General features: G+C 39.1%; 1 protein-coding gene across 6 annotated transcripts in view; it reads left to right on the top strand.

Annotated features, from left to right (window-relative positions):
- DACH2 (dachshund family transcription factor 2) overlaps nucleotides 1-19,395 on the top strand; it is a 272,249-nt gene that overhangs the window by 215,878 nt on the left and 36,976 nt on the right. For all 6 annotated transcript variants that reach the window (XM_054075822.1, XM_054075818.1, XM_054075821.1 and 3 more), the window contains exons 6-7: nucleotides 2,575-2,710; nucleotides 4,591-4,671. In XM_054075822.1, the coding sequence (XP_053931797.1) occupies nucleotides 2,575-2,710; nucleotides 4,591-4,671 (217 nt within the window). The remainder of the gene's footprint in view (nucleotides 1-2,574; nucleotides 2,711-4,590; nucleotides 4,672-19,395) is intronic.

A 19,395-nucleotide genomic window follows, 5' to 3' on the forward strand; every position in this document is an offset into this window, starting at 1 on the left:
TATTTCTGCCTGAACATTTCAAACCCAGACCCTGAGTTTGAAGGCAAATTACTTGAAGCAGAGATTATTTTACAGCAAGAGACAATGGGAAATGCAGTTACCAGAAGGAGCTCAAATACTTTGCTTTTCCAAATCATCAGCTTTTGAATTACTCAGATAACTCCCATTTAAGATGACATATATGGCTGTTTGTGTGATATCTAAGTGTTAATTCATGGTCATATTTGTTCCTAGGGTTTTTTTGCAGAACAGTTGGCATGTCCTCTCCTTGGCTATTCATTTTCATGGCTGCGATAGACAATGAAATTTACTTAAACTATGTGCTCTTCTGTAAAATTAATCATCTCAAAATGATATCTTAATTGTAAATTGAGTACTCTTTGTGGTAAAAAGAGAGGAAATGGTGCCAAAGAGGACTGTTAAAACTGAAATCCAGGCAAATAAAATTACAGTCAGAGTTGTAGCCTTTCCAGCATTAGTTTTAGCCTTTCCAGCTCCTAACTGGGAGCTGTTATTTAGGCAAAAATGAAATATGCATAGTATTTATAAGCTCAGGGCTGCATGTATATGATTCAGAATTTTTTAGGAGAGTACTTCTTGGGTAAGAATGCGACTTCTAAAAGTAACACGATAGGCAGCCTGTTCACAGAGTGAGTCACAGCTCTCTCTTACTCTTCCTATCATGTCAGCAACCTCTAAAACCCACTCTTTTGGAGACTGAGAAGAAGAGAACACAGGAGACTTTTAAGATCAGTGACCTTGACTTTTTCAAATTTTAGAATTTGTTTGTTTAAAACTAGTTTTCAAAATTTTAGGAACTTCTGACTCAACAGAGTAGATCCGTGTCTATTAAAACTTAGCAAACATTTTTAATTAGCATTCAAAAATACTGCAATTAAAAGTCTTCCTTTAAGATTTATTAGTTATTGCATGTTCATTAAATAACAGATAATTAGTGAAAACAGATCCATTGGGGATTCCCAGCTATGTAATAGATACACATCTGTTACGTGATTTTGAGGCTCAGTTGTTATTTAATGTACAATAACTATCCTATTAAAAACACATTCAATGCTACATTTTGAGCTGCTGTGATTGGAATAGGCAAATACCGCCCCTTGCTATTAGGAGGATCCAATCTCACATTCCCTTTGCATCATTCTCGACTGTATCTGTAAATAAGATGATGACTGTGGTTTAGAAAGATGGTTTTAATGGGTAGCAGAATATTCTTCAAATGTCGATCTTACTGCCAGCGTTATTAATGAATTGCCTCGGTAGGTTATGAACAGAAGCTATTATGGTAGCTTTTTATAATGGAAAAACTATTAGAATCTACCATTCTCTTCCTAAAGCTATATTATTGATTTAGGGTGCTGTCTAGCAGAAAATGCATGAAAAGTTCAGATGCTATCGAGTTTATTTTCAAAAGCATGTGGTAGATTGCCACCAAGTAGCTGGGTTGCATAGTCCTGATGAAAAATCTTTGAGAATAAGTTAAAAAGGCAGAAAAAATTGCAGAGTTCCTTTGAGACGGCCTCACCAGATGACACTGTAATTGTGACTCTTAATGAGGTGGGGGCAAGAGGATCTCCCTTGTTATAAAAAGGAATATTTCAGTTCTGAGTTTCCACGGGGAGCAGCTGATTGCCAGGGATGAGGGCAACTCCAAAGATGCAGCTTCTGGAATTCTGGAAATTCAAGCATCAATTTGTTAGTGCCTCTCCATTGGAGCTGCGCTTTCAAGGACTTTTAATAGAGGATTTAAAACATAGAAAGGATTTTTAGGTAAGAGTACCTGGAGTATCTCAGGCTATGATCTGTCCATTTTAGAAGATTTTTTGTTGGTCTTGGGAACAGGAGTGAAAGATATAGGAATTTTTAATGAATTCAGAGAAATTATACATCTGGAATCACTGTGTTGGAAAGGATCTGAAGTAGTCACATAATCTCTTCCCTTCCTCAATACAAGATCAGTTATTACCTATGCCCTGCTTGTCTAGCCTGTTCCTAAAGATTTTCACTGATGAAAATTCCATGATATCTTCAGGCTTCCTGCAAGTACAGATACAGAACTGCAGAATTCCATTTGGCTACATTTTTTGTAATTTCTTATCCTTTTATTTTTCCCTTTACCTAAAGTAAATTTTGTCTGGGCACTACCCAGGGAAGATATTGGTGCCATTTAGTCAGGTGCAGTTTACAAATTTGACTTCTGTCAGTGACAACTCAGTCCAAATCTGAATTATTTATTTGAGATGTGACTCGTAAATGTCAATTTTACTATGTACAGATTAAAAGTAGTTTGTGAAAACAACATGAAAGAACATTCTTCAGGGGTGGCAAATGCAGTGTCATGACACAAAAGGTGAAAACCTGTCCATATGGCATGTAAAAGGCTGGGTGGGGTTCAGCTGTTGAAGGCTGTACTGCTCTTTCAATGTGAATGCTGTTCTCTGTTTATCTCAGAAAGTACATTTGTTACTGCTGTTTTAGGCAACTTTGTTTTTTCATTGAACTTCACTGAAGTTCATGAATGAAATTACACAGACCTTCTTTTATTTCTCTTTCAAGGAAAGGATTCAAGACAGCCCTTCTCCAGCTCCATCTCTAGAAGACAGTCAGCGGCCTGGGAGCCACGCGTCCTCCCATCAGAGCAGCAGCGTGTCCAGCTCACCGTCCCAGTTGGACAACACACCAGACAGAATTGGTGAGTGCTCTGCAGCCTCAAACCCCTTCATTGGCACTGACCTCGAGAGTTTTAGAAGTTTGTTGAGGCAAATATTTCTTTGCTGAGAAACTCAGGAAAGCACTCACTCGCTAAAAGAACCCAGAACATTCATCGACATGGTTTGTTGTATTAGGTTCATCGCTATGCAGAGCCCAACCCCTCAGGTTCATTCTGTGCCAGTACCCACCCATGCACTCCTTCTCTGGAACAACCAACTGCTCTCGTATGCCAGAGTAAGAAAGTGCCTCGAGGCACCTGGAACTGAAAGATAGCAAGATATCTTTGTGTGTATGTCAGGGAAGTCACAATGATGGTTTTTCTGTTCCAAAAACCTCCTCCTGCCCACACATTCCCTCATCACCACAAGGCCGAGAGCTTTTTGGGTTTTTTTTGTCTCTCCACCAGGGTTTTCACAGCCTGTGCGTTATCGATCTTGTGTTTTTAAATGCTAATTCAGTCTAGAGGAAGTTGAGATCCTATTCTTGGTGCTTCCAGGAGGGATCTAGGGCAAGTCAATTAACATCTCTTCACATCAGTGTATGTCAACACCATTGTCTTCACAGTGACTGGAGCCCATGCAAGCATTGCTGAGCTAGATTTAAACCACGAAAACATCACAGTCCGTCTAAGTCAGTGTAGACTTCACTCCCATCAAACAACTACGCGGCTGCTAGCTGGGATTTTGCAGTTTTGCCTCTGGTCCGTGCAGCAGCCCCATGGTGCAGTTGGCTCTGCACAAACGAGGCAGTGGAACCCCAACTTCTCTGTCTAATCAGATGCGACTAGGGGCAGGAACTATAAAGTAGATTCCCCCCAGCTTTTTAATCTGTAAAACGGGGCTAGAAATACACAGGACATGAAATGTTAGCATCTTATAGCAACAGCAAAGAAGGGACTTTTGTCCTCAGTGTAGCTTTTGAAAGCTACTCTAGCTTGTTTTATTAGTAGTGATAGCACACACTGCGAGCCTCTTGCCTCCAGAGATGGTGCTGAGAGTTTTTTAGAGAGAACAAGGTCTTATTTATTTTGAACTAAACATTTCTCTATGTTGAGCGCACTCTTGTAAAGGTAAGTATATGTAATTTGTATCTATCCAAATATATATACATATATATTTATGTATATACATATATATATACACATATATATTTACTTTTTTAATTAAAAAAAGAAACCCAGAATAAACAAAAATCTTTCCATAAAATATGGCGATGAAGTTTTTAACAAGTGTCCTCACTGGAATAACTTTAAATTCTGTAATTGCTTAATTGCAGAGAAGGAAATGATTTAATCACATAAGAACAAAGAAAATAGGCATCCTGAAATCATAAACTTAACACCTTTCACTCATCTTGCAGATATTAAGTAAAGAACTTCTTTCAACACTGCAGCATATTGTTTTTTTTCTGTCATCTATCAATTTGAGTTACTGTCTGCCTATATGTATTTTTTATTAAGCTTGCTGCTTTATAGATAATTACTGATACATAAATTCTTAAATGTATTTTCCCCGAAATGATTTTTGTGAAGTACTTTTCTAATTAGTTAATTTGAATGTTTCATAAGAAATCATTTTTATCTCAGTAGTAATTTGGGTTCTGTCTTGGTATCTTTGTTTAATCAACTTGAGCAAATTTGCTTTTGCTGCATATTTTACTTGGCTGTAAGTGCTGAACTGGGACAGTGAAATGGTTGATTATGGACAATAAAAATGGTCCATTGCTTTAGAACTTATACAGTGTAAATGAATCTTAAAATACCAAAATATTGACAGAGAGGAAATATAATTAAATAGTTTTCTCTCTTCTGACATTGTTTTACCGACACTATTATTTAGCTGTGCACTCTGGTTTTTTTAGCTATACTGACCAACAGCAGGGAAGGAGAACTCATTGATCAAGAAACCGGGACCAGCCTAAAAAAAATACAAAAGGAGAAAGGTAAAATTGAAGACCGTTTTTTCCATCTCAGGCATTTAATTACACTTACTATGTGTCTTATTCCTTTTTTCTATTATTCTGCATATGCAATGGCATAATATTATAAATTTAAGAGGGCTAAGTGCCTAATTGTGATGAATAATGTATCCAGTGAATTTACATGGCGTTCTCCTTAGGAAGTGTAAACAATCAGATCTTTGCTTCTCACTGTTTATGTAGTACAGGGCCAATATTTTGGTGGTCTTTTGACTCAATTATTTATGAAGTTCCTCACAAATATTTGATTACTCACGTGGTATTGTTTCTTTGCCTCTAGTGGGTTTGTGTGCGGACTGCTGTAATTGCTGGTGCGTTGGTGAGGGGAATAAGTCATTTTTGGTGTCTAATAATATTACATCACCTCGGAAGCAAGAGACAGCAAAGGAAGAAGTAATACTTGCCCTGTAGCAACTGTCCTGTAGGTCGGGTAGTGCTGCCTCTCCTCGGTGCTCCCTGCAGCGATCGTTGGGTCGTGGCAAAAGGGAATGTGTTGGTGTGTGCAGGTGAGCTCTGGCGAAGTGGTGGAGTGACGGAGAGCGCGTGATGTCCAGAGCTCCACAGTGAGGATGAAGGAGGCATTTTTGATTCCTTGCAAATGGAACAAAAAGCTAAATCATTCCAGTAGGTGAGAGGTTCATTCTGGTGGTGTGTGCAGAAAGAATGAATGCTTGCAAAAAACGATGATGGGATATAGTTCAAGAAATAAAAGAAAGTGGAAGGTAAGTGAATACTGGAAAAATACTGCAAAGGCATATACCGAGGGAGATAGTAAGGTTTGAGAGTGAAGAAGATGTGAAGGAAGTGACGGAAAAAGGAGACAACATAAGCTAAACGTACTTGTAAGTCTACTGTAAATATCAACGTTTTGTCATAAATGAAAACACAAGCTGATTTATGTTTGAGGTGATTTCGGAGGCTCCATGTGCCCCGTGGTTCCCGAGTTATATAAAATATATATGATTTTGTATGATCAGCTTTATTCCTCATACATCTGTGGCTGATTCAGTCGTGGATAGGAAGAGCCTGGAACTTCTTCTTTATATTTCATATTTTTGTTGCTAACTTTCTCTCTTCTGGAAAGCAGATGAAGCTGTTTTCTATTCACTGGTTTCTCTAAGCATTTAAGCACTTTCCTCATGAACCCCAAAAGAGCCCTTTTGTGCCATTATGAGATAATTTTCTATGTGGATAATCATGCTTAAATCCTTCCCTCTTGAATCCAGTTGGCATTTATGGACCAACACCAGGGGCTAAACAGTTTTCAGCTGTACCTTCAGTCCTAATATGCAAAAAATTACATGTCCGTAGTAATTACATAGGTGAGGGTTTCGTCTAAATCTGAAAGTGTAGTTGATTTTAATTTTACTGAACTGTGCATAGTTTCTTGGCACATGTTTAGTCATTTTTCAGCAAAACAATTCAATGTCCTGTGGGGTTCAAAGATGCAAATCATGTAGTTATTGGTAGTAGCACTGCTGTCACTCAGGATGGGTGAGGGAAGGTACAGTTTAAGAATCAGAAAAGACAATTCAGAAATCCCAGAAAGCGTGAAAATAATTTAAACCCCACCACCTGTGAACCCATTTCCCAGGCTCTTGTGATCATTGAAGGGTCCTTGTGACATGTAAGAAATCACAATGATCCGATGTTAACATTTTCTGTACCATAATTCTGTTTCAGATTACAGTTGTATACGTTTATTCATTTCCTGGTCGACATTTTTGCATATTATCTTATCTTTCTTCAATTGATTATTTACTGGGAGATACTCCTTTATACATGTGTTACTTCTGCATGCACTTAGGGACTTTTTTTAGGTTTAATTTAGTATTCAGAGATTGACCCTCATCAGGGAAAAGGGCTTTAAAATCAGGAGACATTTCAAATTATAATTTTAAAGATAATGTTTCTGGTTTTCTACTTGATCTGCACAAATTTGGTTAAGTTTTTCTCTGAAAACATGTGAATAAGAAATTTTTTCTTTTTTCTCAAGTTAAGATGTGATTTTCAAGTTATCCCACAGCTCTAGAACCAAAACCTTTTGATGGCGTTCTACTGGGACAAATGCTGAACTCTTAAAGGCAGCAGTATTGTATAGGCATCAATTTAAAGCTGATTTTGCATTTGGCGGCATGACAGACTTATACTACAGTTCGTGCAGGAATCTCTGATTCCTGTGATGGCAGCAGCCACCGGGCGCTGGGCTGCGCTGGCACGACGGAGGCACTGCTCCGCTTCCGATAACCGCAGCCTCTGCGTGCTGAGCCTTTGGCAACTCACGTGAGGCTGTTAGTCCTCAATGATTTGTCTCATCCCATATAGGTTCTTTGTTCCCGATACTAATATTATTCTCTTGTGTATAATTATTGTGGGCTCTGGTGCATCTCAAACACGTTGAGCAGTTTTCATAGTTAGATGTGGAGTCGCTGAAGGATCTGTGCTGGATTGCTCAGCAATAAATACACCTGTAATTTGTATACAGAACGAGCTTTGTTTCTCAAAACCTGCCATTGCTTTTACTAAGGCAAAATATATTTACCGCGGAAAAGATTTTCAAAGTTATTAAGAAGGAATGTAGTTAAAATAAAAGTATCAACATTTATTAAGTATGACAAGTAAGCGGTTTATACAGCCGTGGCAAACATATGTTTTCACATCTGTTTTGAGTAATATCATCATGATTTTAAAAATGATTTATAGCTCTGCAGGCCATAAAATGCCAGCTTTGCTGTAAGTTGGAAGTTTTCAAACAACAAAGAAGTTATTGAAGGCATATATTGAACATGGTTTTGTGTTATACACCTTGATGTGACTTGAGGAACTGAGCACTCTGTAACAATTAAGATAGCAACAAATGAAAATTAAGTAACTCACTTTTAGCAGTAGGACTACTTATGTGAAATCTTAAGGTAAAAAACAATAAAAGTTTTTATGATTATTACAGGCAAATAATGTGAAATCCCTCACGATACACAACTTTTGTTTTCCATATCCCATTTTAAGTGATCTCATCACCAGACAAAAATATGCCACTTTGTTCTCACCAAAGTAATTTCAAGGTAATTGGGGTTGAAGAGAAGATAGCTGAATAGTTTTTTCTTTAAAGGACTGTTTAATATGAGGTTGTTCCAGTCACACTGAGCTGTTTGCATATGTTGGAATTTACAGAAATAGCAGCTTTCCCAGCACAGAGGTTTTAGAGCCTGTACTGACCATACTGGTAAGCTTATAGAAGGAGAAGTGCCATTAAATCTCAGTTACTCTGCTTCCTTTCATCATCCCTTTTAGGAAGTATGGTCAGGCTTAACATTAGAGAAAAACAGAGTCAGGTCTGCAGTTTTAATTTTTTTATACAAAATACATTATTACAGTTTTGTCCGACGTCTTTAACCATTATGGCACACATTTTGCCCATGCATCCCTAGCAGAGTGCGAGTGAAAACCACATGAAGGGTTATCAGCATTTTGAAATCGCTAGTGAAAGGAAACAGAGGTAGAAAATCCCCTCCAGAACATGGCCCTAAATGTTTACAGAAACTGAAACACAGATTCTTCCTGATTGCACTTACTCGCTCTGTCTGGGTTTGAGCAGTTACATTTTGCCTGCACAATCGCTCACAGAAACTAAATTTAAACCGCATCTGCTGCAGTATATAACCTGGAAAACATCTCTATTGTATGAGACAGTATTGTGTTTGACACAGCCCTGTAGAGGCTTTATAGAAACCTCCATATGAATGCTGGCATTAGGAAGGTTAAATGAGCCAGAAGAGAATTTGGCGGTGCCTTCCAGTCGGATTTAAATGCCGGTACAATTATTCTGTTTGACTGCGTGACAAGAAATATTTCAAACTCCTCATGCAGGATGGAGTAATAAAAGGTAGCGGCCCAGCTCAGAAATCAATGGGAACGTTCACGATGTCTTCAGTGGGAGCAAGAGTTTGGCCAAAGCCTGGTATTCCGGAAGAGCGCTGCCCCAGCTAACGCTACTGTTGGTTGTTATTCCAGCCAGGAGTGGTACGAGCTCACAGTTAGTGTTGGTGCTGTGCCTCCTGGACTGGTGGTGTGCCCTGAGCCCTGGGGAGATGTGGGCACACACCAGTCCTGCCCCGCTGCTCTGGTTTCAGCAAAAAGCAAGCAGGATGGGTGGGCCCCAGGAGCACATGGGCATTTGGGATGCTGGAGCTGGAGCTCCACTCCACCATTCTTGAACTAGAGTAAAATTTCATAGGAAAGCCGAGTAAATGACCAGTATCTTCAGAAATCTCAATTATTCAAACAGTCTTTGGGTAGAAATAAAGATTGTGTTGGTTGAGAAAGTGATTTGCTCTGAATTTCCCAGAGCTGCTCGGTGACGATGCCGTCCTCCTTTAGCCCAGTTGTCCGCATCTCCAGAGCACAAGTCTGGACTCGAGGGCTATGTCTCGTGTTTCCAGCGGACGGTAGTCTCCAAACTGTGCATCTGGCAGCTATCCCTTTTCCTTTTATTAAAGAACACCTTTCCCTTTATTACTTCAAGGAAATGAGATTTTTTCATCCTTTCTCTCAGCTGGATGAAATATATTCAGATGGCCAGAGACTACGGTAATGAAAGAGTAACTATATTTATTTATTGTATTTCATTAGCGGAAAAGAGGTTTTATGCTCTTTAAATTAGTCATTGCCGAAGGACTAGGTTCCTCATGGTGTGAGGGGAGGGGAACGAGCAGGTGCAGAACACCTGAAACAGCACCAGGCCCGATGGTGGTGGGTGTCCTCCAGAGAGAGGGCTTTTCAACCATTCATCTGAAAGCATCCAGATGGAGAGTGCAGGGAATGAAAAAAAGAACTAAGAGTACGAAGCTGTACCACACAGCGCGTATACAAAGTGTACGATAGGTGCCAACACTTAAAATGTTCACCACGCTGTTTCTTTGCCGTATCAATACTTGTGCGTTAAAGATAGAACAAGAAAAAAGCAATTTCCTTCACGAATGTGCTCATGAATCTCCTCTTGAGATACATGAAAACCTCCCCAAATTAAAAGTGAAGTCATATTCCTTTTGGTCTGTCAGTGTACGGGGGTCATTTCCTAAGCAGGGGGTGTAATAATACATTATTGAGTTTAAAGATTACAAGGGTTTCCATGTCCAAAACCCTTAAGTGACCTGCAAATGTTCACTGGGAAATTCAGAGATATTTTTATATTTTCTATTCTCTGACAACACTGAAAGATAAGCACAGTGCTCTATTTTGGATGAAGGCTTTTTCCACAAGTTGTATTATTGTTAAATCTAACCTGCAAGTGAGCTGACACTGTTAAAATGGTGGCCTAAGAGTAGATGTGATCTTCTGTCAGTCAATCACAACAAAAAAACCCAACCCAAACCCAGGAAACCAAGGCAAACTCTTATTAACAGTTCAATTCACAATATATGTAAATAGAAAGTAATGGTAGAGCTTTAATTTTTAAAGTGGCTGGACTCGTGTGGTTGTGATTGTGTGTTTAGCCGTTGCTCAAACATTTATAAATACAAGGGCAGTTACGCAAGAGATGCTAATGAAGTGTTCCAAGGTGACGTCTTTGACATTAAATTTATATTACGTCTTTATTTGCAGAATCATTTTTAAGAATGATTTTTTTTTCTCAAGAGTAAAATACCTGCTTCATTATTATCTTAGCAGATGGACCAAGACAGCTTCTTACGTTGATTTATAATTTATTAATATGTTTTATTTATTAGATTTCAGTGACTTTAATGTATTGCTGTCTAAACACTATAAATTATGAGTCTGTGTAAACATGCTGAAATAATGAAATTTTCTTTACTGAAAAGGCTTTGGACTAAATTTCTAGTAAGGTATTCATGTAAGTCGGTGGAATAAAATGAGCAAATAAGAAGGAAATAAGATGGAAATAAGGTAGCTGCTCTCCAAAGTCAGGTTGTGGCTTCAGAGTTTACCATTTCCACTTTTCCTTCAATACTGTGAATGGAGTTTTAGATAGGTCCATCTTATTGAGCTATATCAAATTTGAAAAGCATAGAAAGGAGAGAAAAATTGCTGATTGGCACCCAGTGACCTAAGAAAGCTTTTGGATTAGGCCTGGGAATCTATTCCGTAGAGTTAGCGCTCGTATTAAAACTGACCCTTTGAGTTCTCCAATTCGTAATACCTCTGATGCGAAGTCATTAACCTGGAAAATGCAGTTGGTGACATTCTTAATGTCTATGAGTTATTTAATAAGTTTGCCTTCAGTCCTCATTAGGAGCAGTGAGATCTGGAAAATATGCATCCTGAAAGGCTGCTGAATGGGTTTTTTCCTGTTGCAGAACCCCTTGCGATCTCTGGGAATGCGCTGGCAGGGGTTCAGCCTCCGCCTGCGCGTGCTCTGAGCCGACCGTGAGCACCAGATCTGCTCCGGAGAAATGGTGCTTGTGCGTTTGTGTGCCCGAGCGTGCAGCCGTGCCTACATATGGGGAAGGAAGAGGTTCTTCTCTGTTGGAACTCATCCCCCAGAGTCTGCTTAGACTGTCACTGCTTGAAATTTTTGTTTGTTACAGCCAGTATATGTTATTGGAAAAAACAGTTGTTTCTAGCAAGGACAGCAAAGATCAGCATCAAACACTTCTTTACTAGAAAACTACTTAGAAGGCAGAAATTTCTGCTTTCAGTACAGGTGTCTGTTAGAAGACAAGGCAAACAGTTTTGGCATGTTTCATGCATTCAATTCAAGCCAAAAAAAGAGAACAGATGACAATTTAATTACTAATAAAATATAATAGATTATTTTGAAAGTTTCACAATATTTGTGTCTGAAGAAGACCTTCAAGAAATTCATAAAAGTTGCATTTCATAAAATATCATTTTCTTTGCTAAGAGTTACTGATAATGAAGCTTTGGATTTTACCATGTTGCCCATAGATGGATGTTAAATATCTGTGAAATATAATTGAGTGATGACACAGTCACAGCTGTGGTCCTCGCTCCAGAATCTGTGTTTCAGTCAGGAACAGGGAGGACTAAAACTGCTTTTGGTTGCGACAGCAATGTGTGCTCCTGCACTCAAAGGGAAAATCCAGCCTTTGTAGCATCAGTGGACTTGGCATTAGATAACCCAGCCTGTGGAGAAGAAGCCAGCTCGGGAGAGCTGCAGGTGCTCACAGGAGGATGCTCTGCCTGTCGGCGCTCCCAGGGCGGCAGCCTTAGGAAAGTGTGAGTTCTGAGGGAGCCTCGGAACATGCCTAGCATGGGTGGATGGTATTTTGTGCAGCATTTTTCATGTATTTAGGGCTTTTTTCTAATTTGAACTTCTGAATATTTTAAGATCTGTGGAATGTGTCTGCCTTCTGCGTACAAGTCGCGTTAAGATGGCAATTACGAGCTCTGTTTTCATTATTGAGAAGGACTTGCTGCCCAAAGGTTTCTGGTGAGAGGAAGGCTGAGAAGAAAACCATACATTTATGTGCACATGTTGCATTAGAACAATTATTCCTGAGAATAAAAGTAATAAATCCACAGTGACCGGATTGGAAGTGGAAGAAGACTATGCTTTTGAAATAGATCAGTAGTCTATGAAACCAGAATGAATATGGTGGTCATTGTGTTTCAGACATTGCGTTGAATTACATCAATCACGTTACGTGCTGTCTCGTTAGCGCAGCTGATGCGACCTGTATACTGAACTGAGAAGCCACTGGGGCTGCAGACCACAAGGAGCTCCGGACCACAGCCAGCTCAGGCTATACTTTCAAGGAAATCAGATTCTATGTTCAGTTGTTGGGGCAGAGGGCACCTCTACAGCACTATTTACTGTTTGGGGTATTAGTTTATTATAGCTATATTTATTTCTGGGGAAGGACAGTTCTATTAGTAGCTTTTTCATGTTATCAGCTGTGAAATGAAGCAACATGCCTGCAAGAGTGGGAGGCCACAATAGCAAGTAATCAATACAAATCTCAACTATTTTAAAGTAAGCACTTTATTTTGGAGAAGGATGGTCCACTTTTAATTCTTTCCATGAAACTTCATCCACTTTTGAATAAGTTCAGTATTAGTGTTGTGATGTTCTTTTAATGATTTACTAATGCAGTAACAATTAGATGCATGGGTGAGATAGCATTAAGAATCAGCAAGTAAATTAAATGCCTGTTATATATGTTACCCAAAACCTCACGCAGAAAACCACACATACATAGAAATATGTCTGAAGACGTAATTTTTTTTGTTCTTGACTGTATTCAATTTTTTTCCATATTCCTGTTGTTTTTAGAAATTAATTTAATGGGGAAAAATGTGCAGAATAACCAAGGAGTTGTCATGTTTCTCGAGTATCTCCCTGCTTTTCTTCTCAGCTTACCTCAGTCATAGGAGGAATTGATTTGCCAAAAGGATAAACAAACCTTAAATGACTGATTGTGAGGTATAACCCAGTAAGTTATGAAATAACGGAATGTGTGTAACCAGGAGGATGTAATCATTCTTCTGCGAGCGGTAACGTTTTATCAGTACAGATCTGGCCAGTCCAAGGGAAGCGTCCGAGGAGGGGCTGCCTGCGTCACTCCGAGGTGCGTGCTCATGTTTGCTGAGGACTTCTAGCAGTGAATATTTTTCTTGTAGCAGGTATTTAAGATTGATAAGAAGATGGAAGGAGAGGCACCCGTGCCTTGCTGTATTTGGGATAGCCCAGCTGCTGGGGGACTCTGTACTTTGTTCTCAAAACTCCTCAATTTGTAGTAGAAGATTGAATCTCCTCTCCTAAGCGCAGCCTCTCTCAGACTGCTGTGTCTCTGCGTCGCATCTATCACACTATCTCTAGTTAAAGCTGTTCCACTTCATCTGAGTGATTAAATATTCATAAGAGCAGGCTCCTTAACTAGGTCCCTTGGCCTGCAGCATTATCAGCTGTACTGCTGAGCTGCTTTGTGTCTTTTCTCCCCTCCCCAGACTCCTTTGCTAAATAATCCCAAACCCATAGTCTGATGGTTTGAAAACAGGACTCTTACACCTCAAGTGGCCACTATTTGGGGCTTGTGAGACCATCAGACAGGGAGTTCTGTCATCCCTGAGCTTATGGTCTATCTCAGATCCTCCAAATAGGACCCAAGTTAAGCTTCACAGCCAAAATACATGTGACCAGAGGGACCTTGGACATAAGTTTAGAGAGTTAAAGCAGCTGTGAGATTGACTGTTGGCTTTTTTAGCTATTTCATCAATGCCTTATCAGGCATTATTAGTCCCACGTTAGAACACCAAGTGCCTTTGTAGCTTTAGCTTGAAGGATCAGACGTCTGAGAGGTTTTGAGGCATCACTCTTTATACCCGTTGTTTGCATGAATATTTGTGAAAAGCAGCCCTAAATAATTGAGCCACTTTTGAAAGTTGGACTCCTAAGTCATTGTGAGATGTCGTTCATTTGTGATGTATTTGTGATGTTTAATCATGTTTGTAAGAACTGTTAAAAATGTATAATTTTCCCAAGAGGTTGTATTGCACTTACAGTCTTACTTATACTTTAACCTCTTTAGCCATGAGAAGTCTGAAAGTCAAGGCAAGTAAGTACAACGCTAGAAAGACAGTGATTATTCCAGTACAGTATTCCCCAGGCGTGCTTCTGTGGTCACGCTTGGCCATTGCATGTTGCGTTCAAAGTACCAGCTGATTTATTTTCTTCTCTTATTTTGTAGTCAGTGTGACAGTAGTTTCCAAAGTGGATTTTTCATCTAGTTGACAGAATATGACAGGCTATAACAAGAAGTTTAATAAATAAAATTCTGCTTCAAGGTGTATTTTGAGATGTTATAATCTATAAAACATTGTATAGTTTTGAATCTGTCTGTTTTATCTGTCACCTGGATTGCTGTGCGGTATTTTGATAGCTAGACTTGGCTTGTGTGAATTTGCTGACATATCCCATGGCTTATTCGCGTGAGTATTGTCAGTGAGGGGATACTATCAAATTTTTAATGACAGTTCAGTGGAGTGCCTCTTCTGGTGTGGTAGAAGATGCCTTTTTGATGTAGAATATGTTGGAGGTTGGAGCATCTCTGGTAGGTGGCTGAGCTGGAGCAGAAAATGGAATACGTGTGCATACATGTCTATTCACAGAGGCCTGAAAACATGAATTGCTCAGAAAATAACGTGTTATTTATACATCTGTAACCTTCGGAGGCATTTTAGATGCTCTCAATAAGGAGAGTGGCCTATATTTATTATTGTTGTCTTGTTTTTTTGTTAGTTTAAAGAACTAGAAAGTGATTGTAATGAAGATGCCCTCCAGGCAAAAGTGTGGAGAAATTCACATATTAAAGGAGGAGTCACCGGAGTTGCTGTTTGACTTTTGACATTATTGTCATATAGCCTACGGCATTACAGGCAGAAGAGATTTTAGATGGAAAGGAGAGCTTGAAATTACTCTATAAAAAGAGTATATTTATGTATACTGAATTTTCTTTCTACTGTTGTATTTTAAGGAAAGCATAGTATTTTTGTAAAATTTAAATGACAACACTAATAATAACAGGAACAACAATCATTCCATTGTGTATAAATCTTTTAACATTTAAAAAAAAAAAAGCCACCCATATTTAAAAGCTATTTAATGAGTTCCTGAGAGACAGTTTTATTGTTTCAGGAACATTCATTGCCAATCTCTCTCTATACATACATGTTGAAATCTCAGCAGAAAATAAGTTGGGCACTTCTAGATCATAGTCATATTCATAGTAAGAGTTCTCTCTTAATATACAAGCTAATTTTTCAGCACCCTATTTTAGGATTAGTGTTTTGTAAACATCACCACCTGTATAACGTGTATGAAATATATTATAAATCAGGATGGAGTTTTAATTGCGGAAAACTAGCAGCTCACGTAGCGCCAATCACATAAAATGCTGAAGCTAAATGGTTCCAAGTACCTAAAAAGTATGATTATCATTCTGTAATAGTTGTACCTAAATGGCAGGATTTTTGTGGGGTTTTCCAGCAGTGAGGATTAACTTACAAAGATATGTGGGTCCATAAATGTTAATGATGAACTGAAGTGTTGAAGTTGGAAATTTGTTCTTGTCCCTGGCTCTGTCTCGAAGGTGGTGCACGGTGTCTCGTGCTGTAGGAAGCGGCAGAGTCACCGCATTGGTGCCTCCCCTCCTGTATTCTGTCTGTCTGCCCTGAAACTCGACTGTGATGTTCAGATGTGTAAGTGGGAGCTATTGGGGATCTGGTTTCTCCTCTTCTGGGACTCTACAAAAGCAGCTATTCCCATTACCTCTTAAGAAAGTGCCATTTTAATGTACAGGAGTTTCACCCCGGAACAAAAACCCAGAAAAACGGTGTGGTTTGTTTCAAATACAGGATAGATAATCTACTTTCTTACGAAAGTTTATATATGGAAATAAAGAAACAGACTAATATAGAAAGAAAGAGATTGTCCAGTTCAGAGCTACCTCTTCAGCCTCTTCCATAGGCTGTTCCAGCTCCCATTAAAAATCTAACAAAGGAATAAAAAAAATGAAATGTCTCTTTCAAAGATTTCACTCATACCTTCTCAATTCCACGATCGGTAGAGTAAGACAAGGCCATCTGGCCGTTTCTCATCTCCACCTCCAGAAAAGCGGGTTCATTGGATGTGCCCGCAGCGCATCACAGACCCTAAAGAAATAACGCTAAGCAAAGGAACCGCCGTGATGCGGCCGGTGCTGCAGTGCTCTCCTGGAGGAATTAAAGCATTAGAAGTGGGTATGCCCGTGTGGGAGCTGTTAGAGGATCTGCTTGGAGCAGGCAGGCTTTCTCAGGTCCTGTTTTATGGCACTGCGCTGGGTAATGTGGACACAGCCTGGCTGATGTGTAGCTGTAGCATAGATTTAGGACGTTTGCATCACTAAAATGGCACTGTTTATCTAGAAAGAAAGATTATAGCAGAAGAAATTGAGAAGGCAAAATAATACATATTATACCTTGTTTTCCAGGCTATTGGATCAATTTATAGTAATATGTGAGTGAGCAGGAAGGTAACAGCATCTGGTAGCAATAAATGTTTCCTTTCACGACTTACCAATTTAGCTATGGGGAGGTGATTGGAAATAAAATATGATTTCTGATAGAAATAGGTAACACTGCATGGGCTTTGAGATAAGAACTTGACAAATGTGCAAAGTGAATGCGAAACTGGTTTTGAAAAGGGGGGAGATTACCATTTTCTGTGTGGTGTGCCAAGATTTGTGCATTTCAAATGTTAGCAGTTGGCTTCTTTTCAAAACTGATAAATAATGATGTTTGTTGCGGAAACAATTATCCTAAAAATAATTTAAAAGGATTGTATCCCCTTTTTGTTTGCCTATAAAGACCACATTCAATTTATATATAGACAGAAAGAGCTCCACTTGCATCTATAAAACAGTTCTTAAATCATTCTAAATTATTGATGTGCACAAAGAACTCTTTCCGCTTTTGTTTGAAGTTTTATTTCTGCGGCGTTGTGCTTTCTAATTGTACTTTCAACCACTATGACATCTGTTATAGTTGTTTCAAAAACTTTCAATACTTTTCTTTTTTAATGATAGACAGTCTTTTCAAAGACAAACTGTCTTCATTTTGAGCAGGAAAAATAATTAGTTGAAAAAAAGATCACTGATTTGGCCAAGGAACTCACCATTTTACTGTTTTTTGCAAGTTGCTGTTTTATATGATTCCAGCACCTTCTCAACAGAAAGCTGGCCAAGAAGAATTCATCTCTGCAGCAACTCAGAAACCATAGCGCATCAGCATATGTCCTTTGCTTCCCCGAGGAAATCCAGGGCTTTATTCTACCCAAAAGAGTACCAAGAAAGTACTTCACAAATTGATAGTCGCTATATGTCTAACAGATGGAAAAGTAAGCTACCATTCCATGCTGCTATGCCCAACAATATAGGAAAAAAGCTCAGCAGTTGGAGATGAGATTGATCCTTAGAAGTCTACTTAGAGATCTTTTTTTTTTTTTTAATATAACTAGTGATGTGAATATGTGGTGTAGCAGTAAATTTAGTTCTAATGGTCTATGACATTATTGTGGTCTTCTCTCTGTCGTAAAACCACAGCAGACGTTTACAGTATCCCAGATTGGAACGCACAATGTAAAGGCATTTCCTGGTCTTTTTTTTTACAGAAGAGAGTACTTTTCCCCATAAGGCACGAGAGGCTTTCAGCTTTGAAAAATTTATGTCCGGGACTCTGGTCCAGTTGCAGTTCACCATAACTAACCTTGGAATTACCAGTTGCCTAGACTTCATACAATAATTAATACAACGCTAGGGGATTTAATTGGCCACAAGATTAAACTATTAAGGAAGAATTTCATCCTAATTGAGAATTGAACCCCTACCCTTTATTCATTGAGTGTCTGCTCTGCCACTTGAGTCGTGAATTGGGGGTTAATTGACTGTCTAGAATCTCCCAAGGAGCAATTATTTCATATAATGGTTCTAACACGTACTGTAGTAAGGCGCTTTTTAATGGCATCCATTTTTCCCCCCTGGATTTAGAGAGATTTTGTGAGGACATTAAGAAATGCTGGATGTGGGGAAGGGAAGAGAGATGTAAACAACAAAGGATTTGGGGTTTCCTTTCAAGTGCAAATTGATAAAGATCAAAACCCGGAAAAGGTATTGATGCGGGTTCACAGTTAGACTAAGACCTCACTGATTTTGGATTAAGAGATCCCCTAATCCCTGCGTCCTGTGGGTCACACTCCAGTCCCAGCTCTCCTCGTGTTTCTGTTGAGGTTCAGTAGCAGTGGCCTGCCATAAGATCTCCCATCGTTCTGGCTGCCATCGAGGGTTTTGAACTCCACGGAGAGCATCTCAGCTTTATTGGAGGAATGAATAATTACTTTTGTCTATGAGCCATGTTTTGCTTTCCAGTTTAAATATTTATGGCTACGCTCTGTGCCAGTGTCACACTGGGTGGGACAGAGGCGGTGTGAAGAGGCAGGGGTCTCCCAGTGGCCCAAAATCCCCCGTGGCTCTCAACTATTGCCATCTTGGCAGCTGTGGCACTGAAGACATGTGAGAGAATAAGAGGTGTGCCTGCAGTGCTTGGCTCAGGCAGTCCTGGGCCAAAAAAAGACCATTTGAGGATCATTAGTTGCTTAAGAGAACTCCAAATACTGCTTGGGCAGAACCAGCGTTCATCTGCAGCAACGTGGGAGAGCTTGGGAGAACCAGTGGAATGCTGACCCTTCCTCCCACCGCGGCACTTCCGAACGGGCACTGTAGTTTGTTTTTCCTATGCACTTAACGTATCCATACTTGGAAAGAATATTTCTTCTACACCCTGCGTCAGGATCAAATTGATTATTTGAATTCTCACCCTCATGGAAGTAGTGACAATAATGTACCGCGTGGATTCTCTTAGTATTTTTCTTCTTTCTGCACCACTGTCTCATTGTAGCTACTTTTTATTCTCTCTGTTCTCTACATGATTTTTTTCAGTATGTAATTTTGCTGCATATTTAAGTAGCTTCTCCTTTTCAGTATTTGTGGAATATAAATTCGTGGATAAAGGTTTAAATTTATGGCAAAATTAGAATTACCCGCTGAAGATTCCTATAAAGACTTAAGAATAACCTGTAAGTAATTTTACATAAACTACTATTAAAATAATAAAAAGACAAGGCTAGGTATGCTTATATTTTTAGCATTTTGTATTTATTTGATTACATGGTAATTA

The sequence above is a fragment of the Cuculus canorus genome, chromosome 10 (assembly GCF_017976375.1).
Source record: "Cuculus canorus isolate bCucCan1 chromosome 10, bCucCan1.pri, whole genome shotgun sequence".
Lineage (NCBI taxonomy): Eukaryota > Metazoa > Chordata > Aves > Cuculiformes > Cuculidae > Cuculus > Cuculus canorus.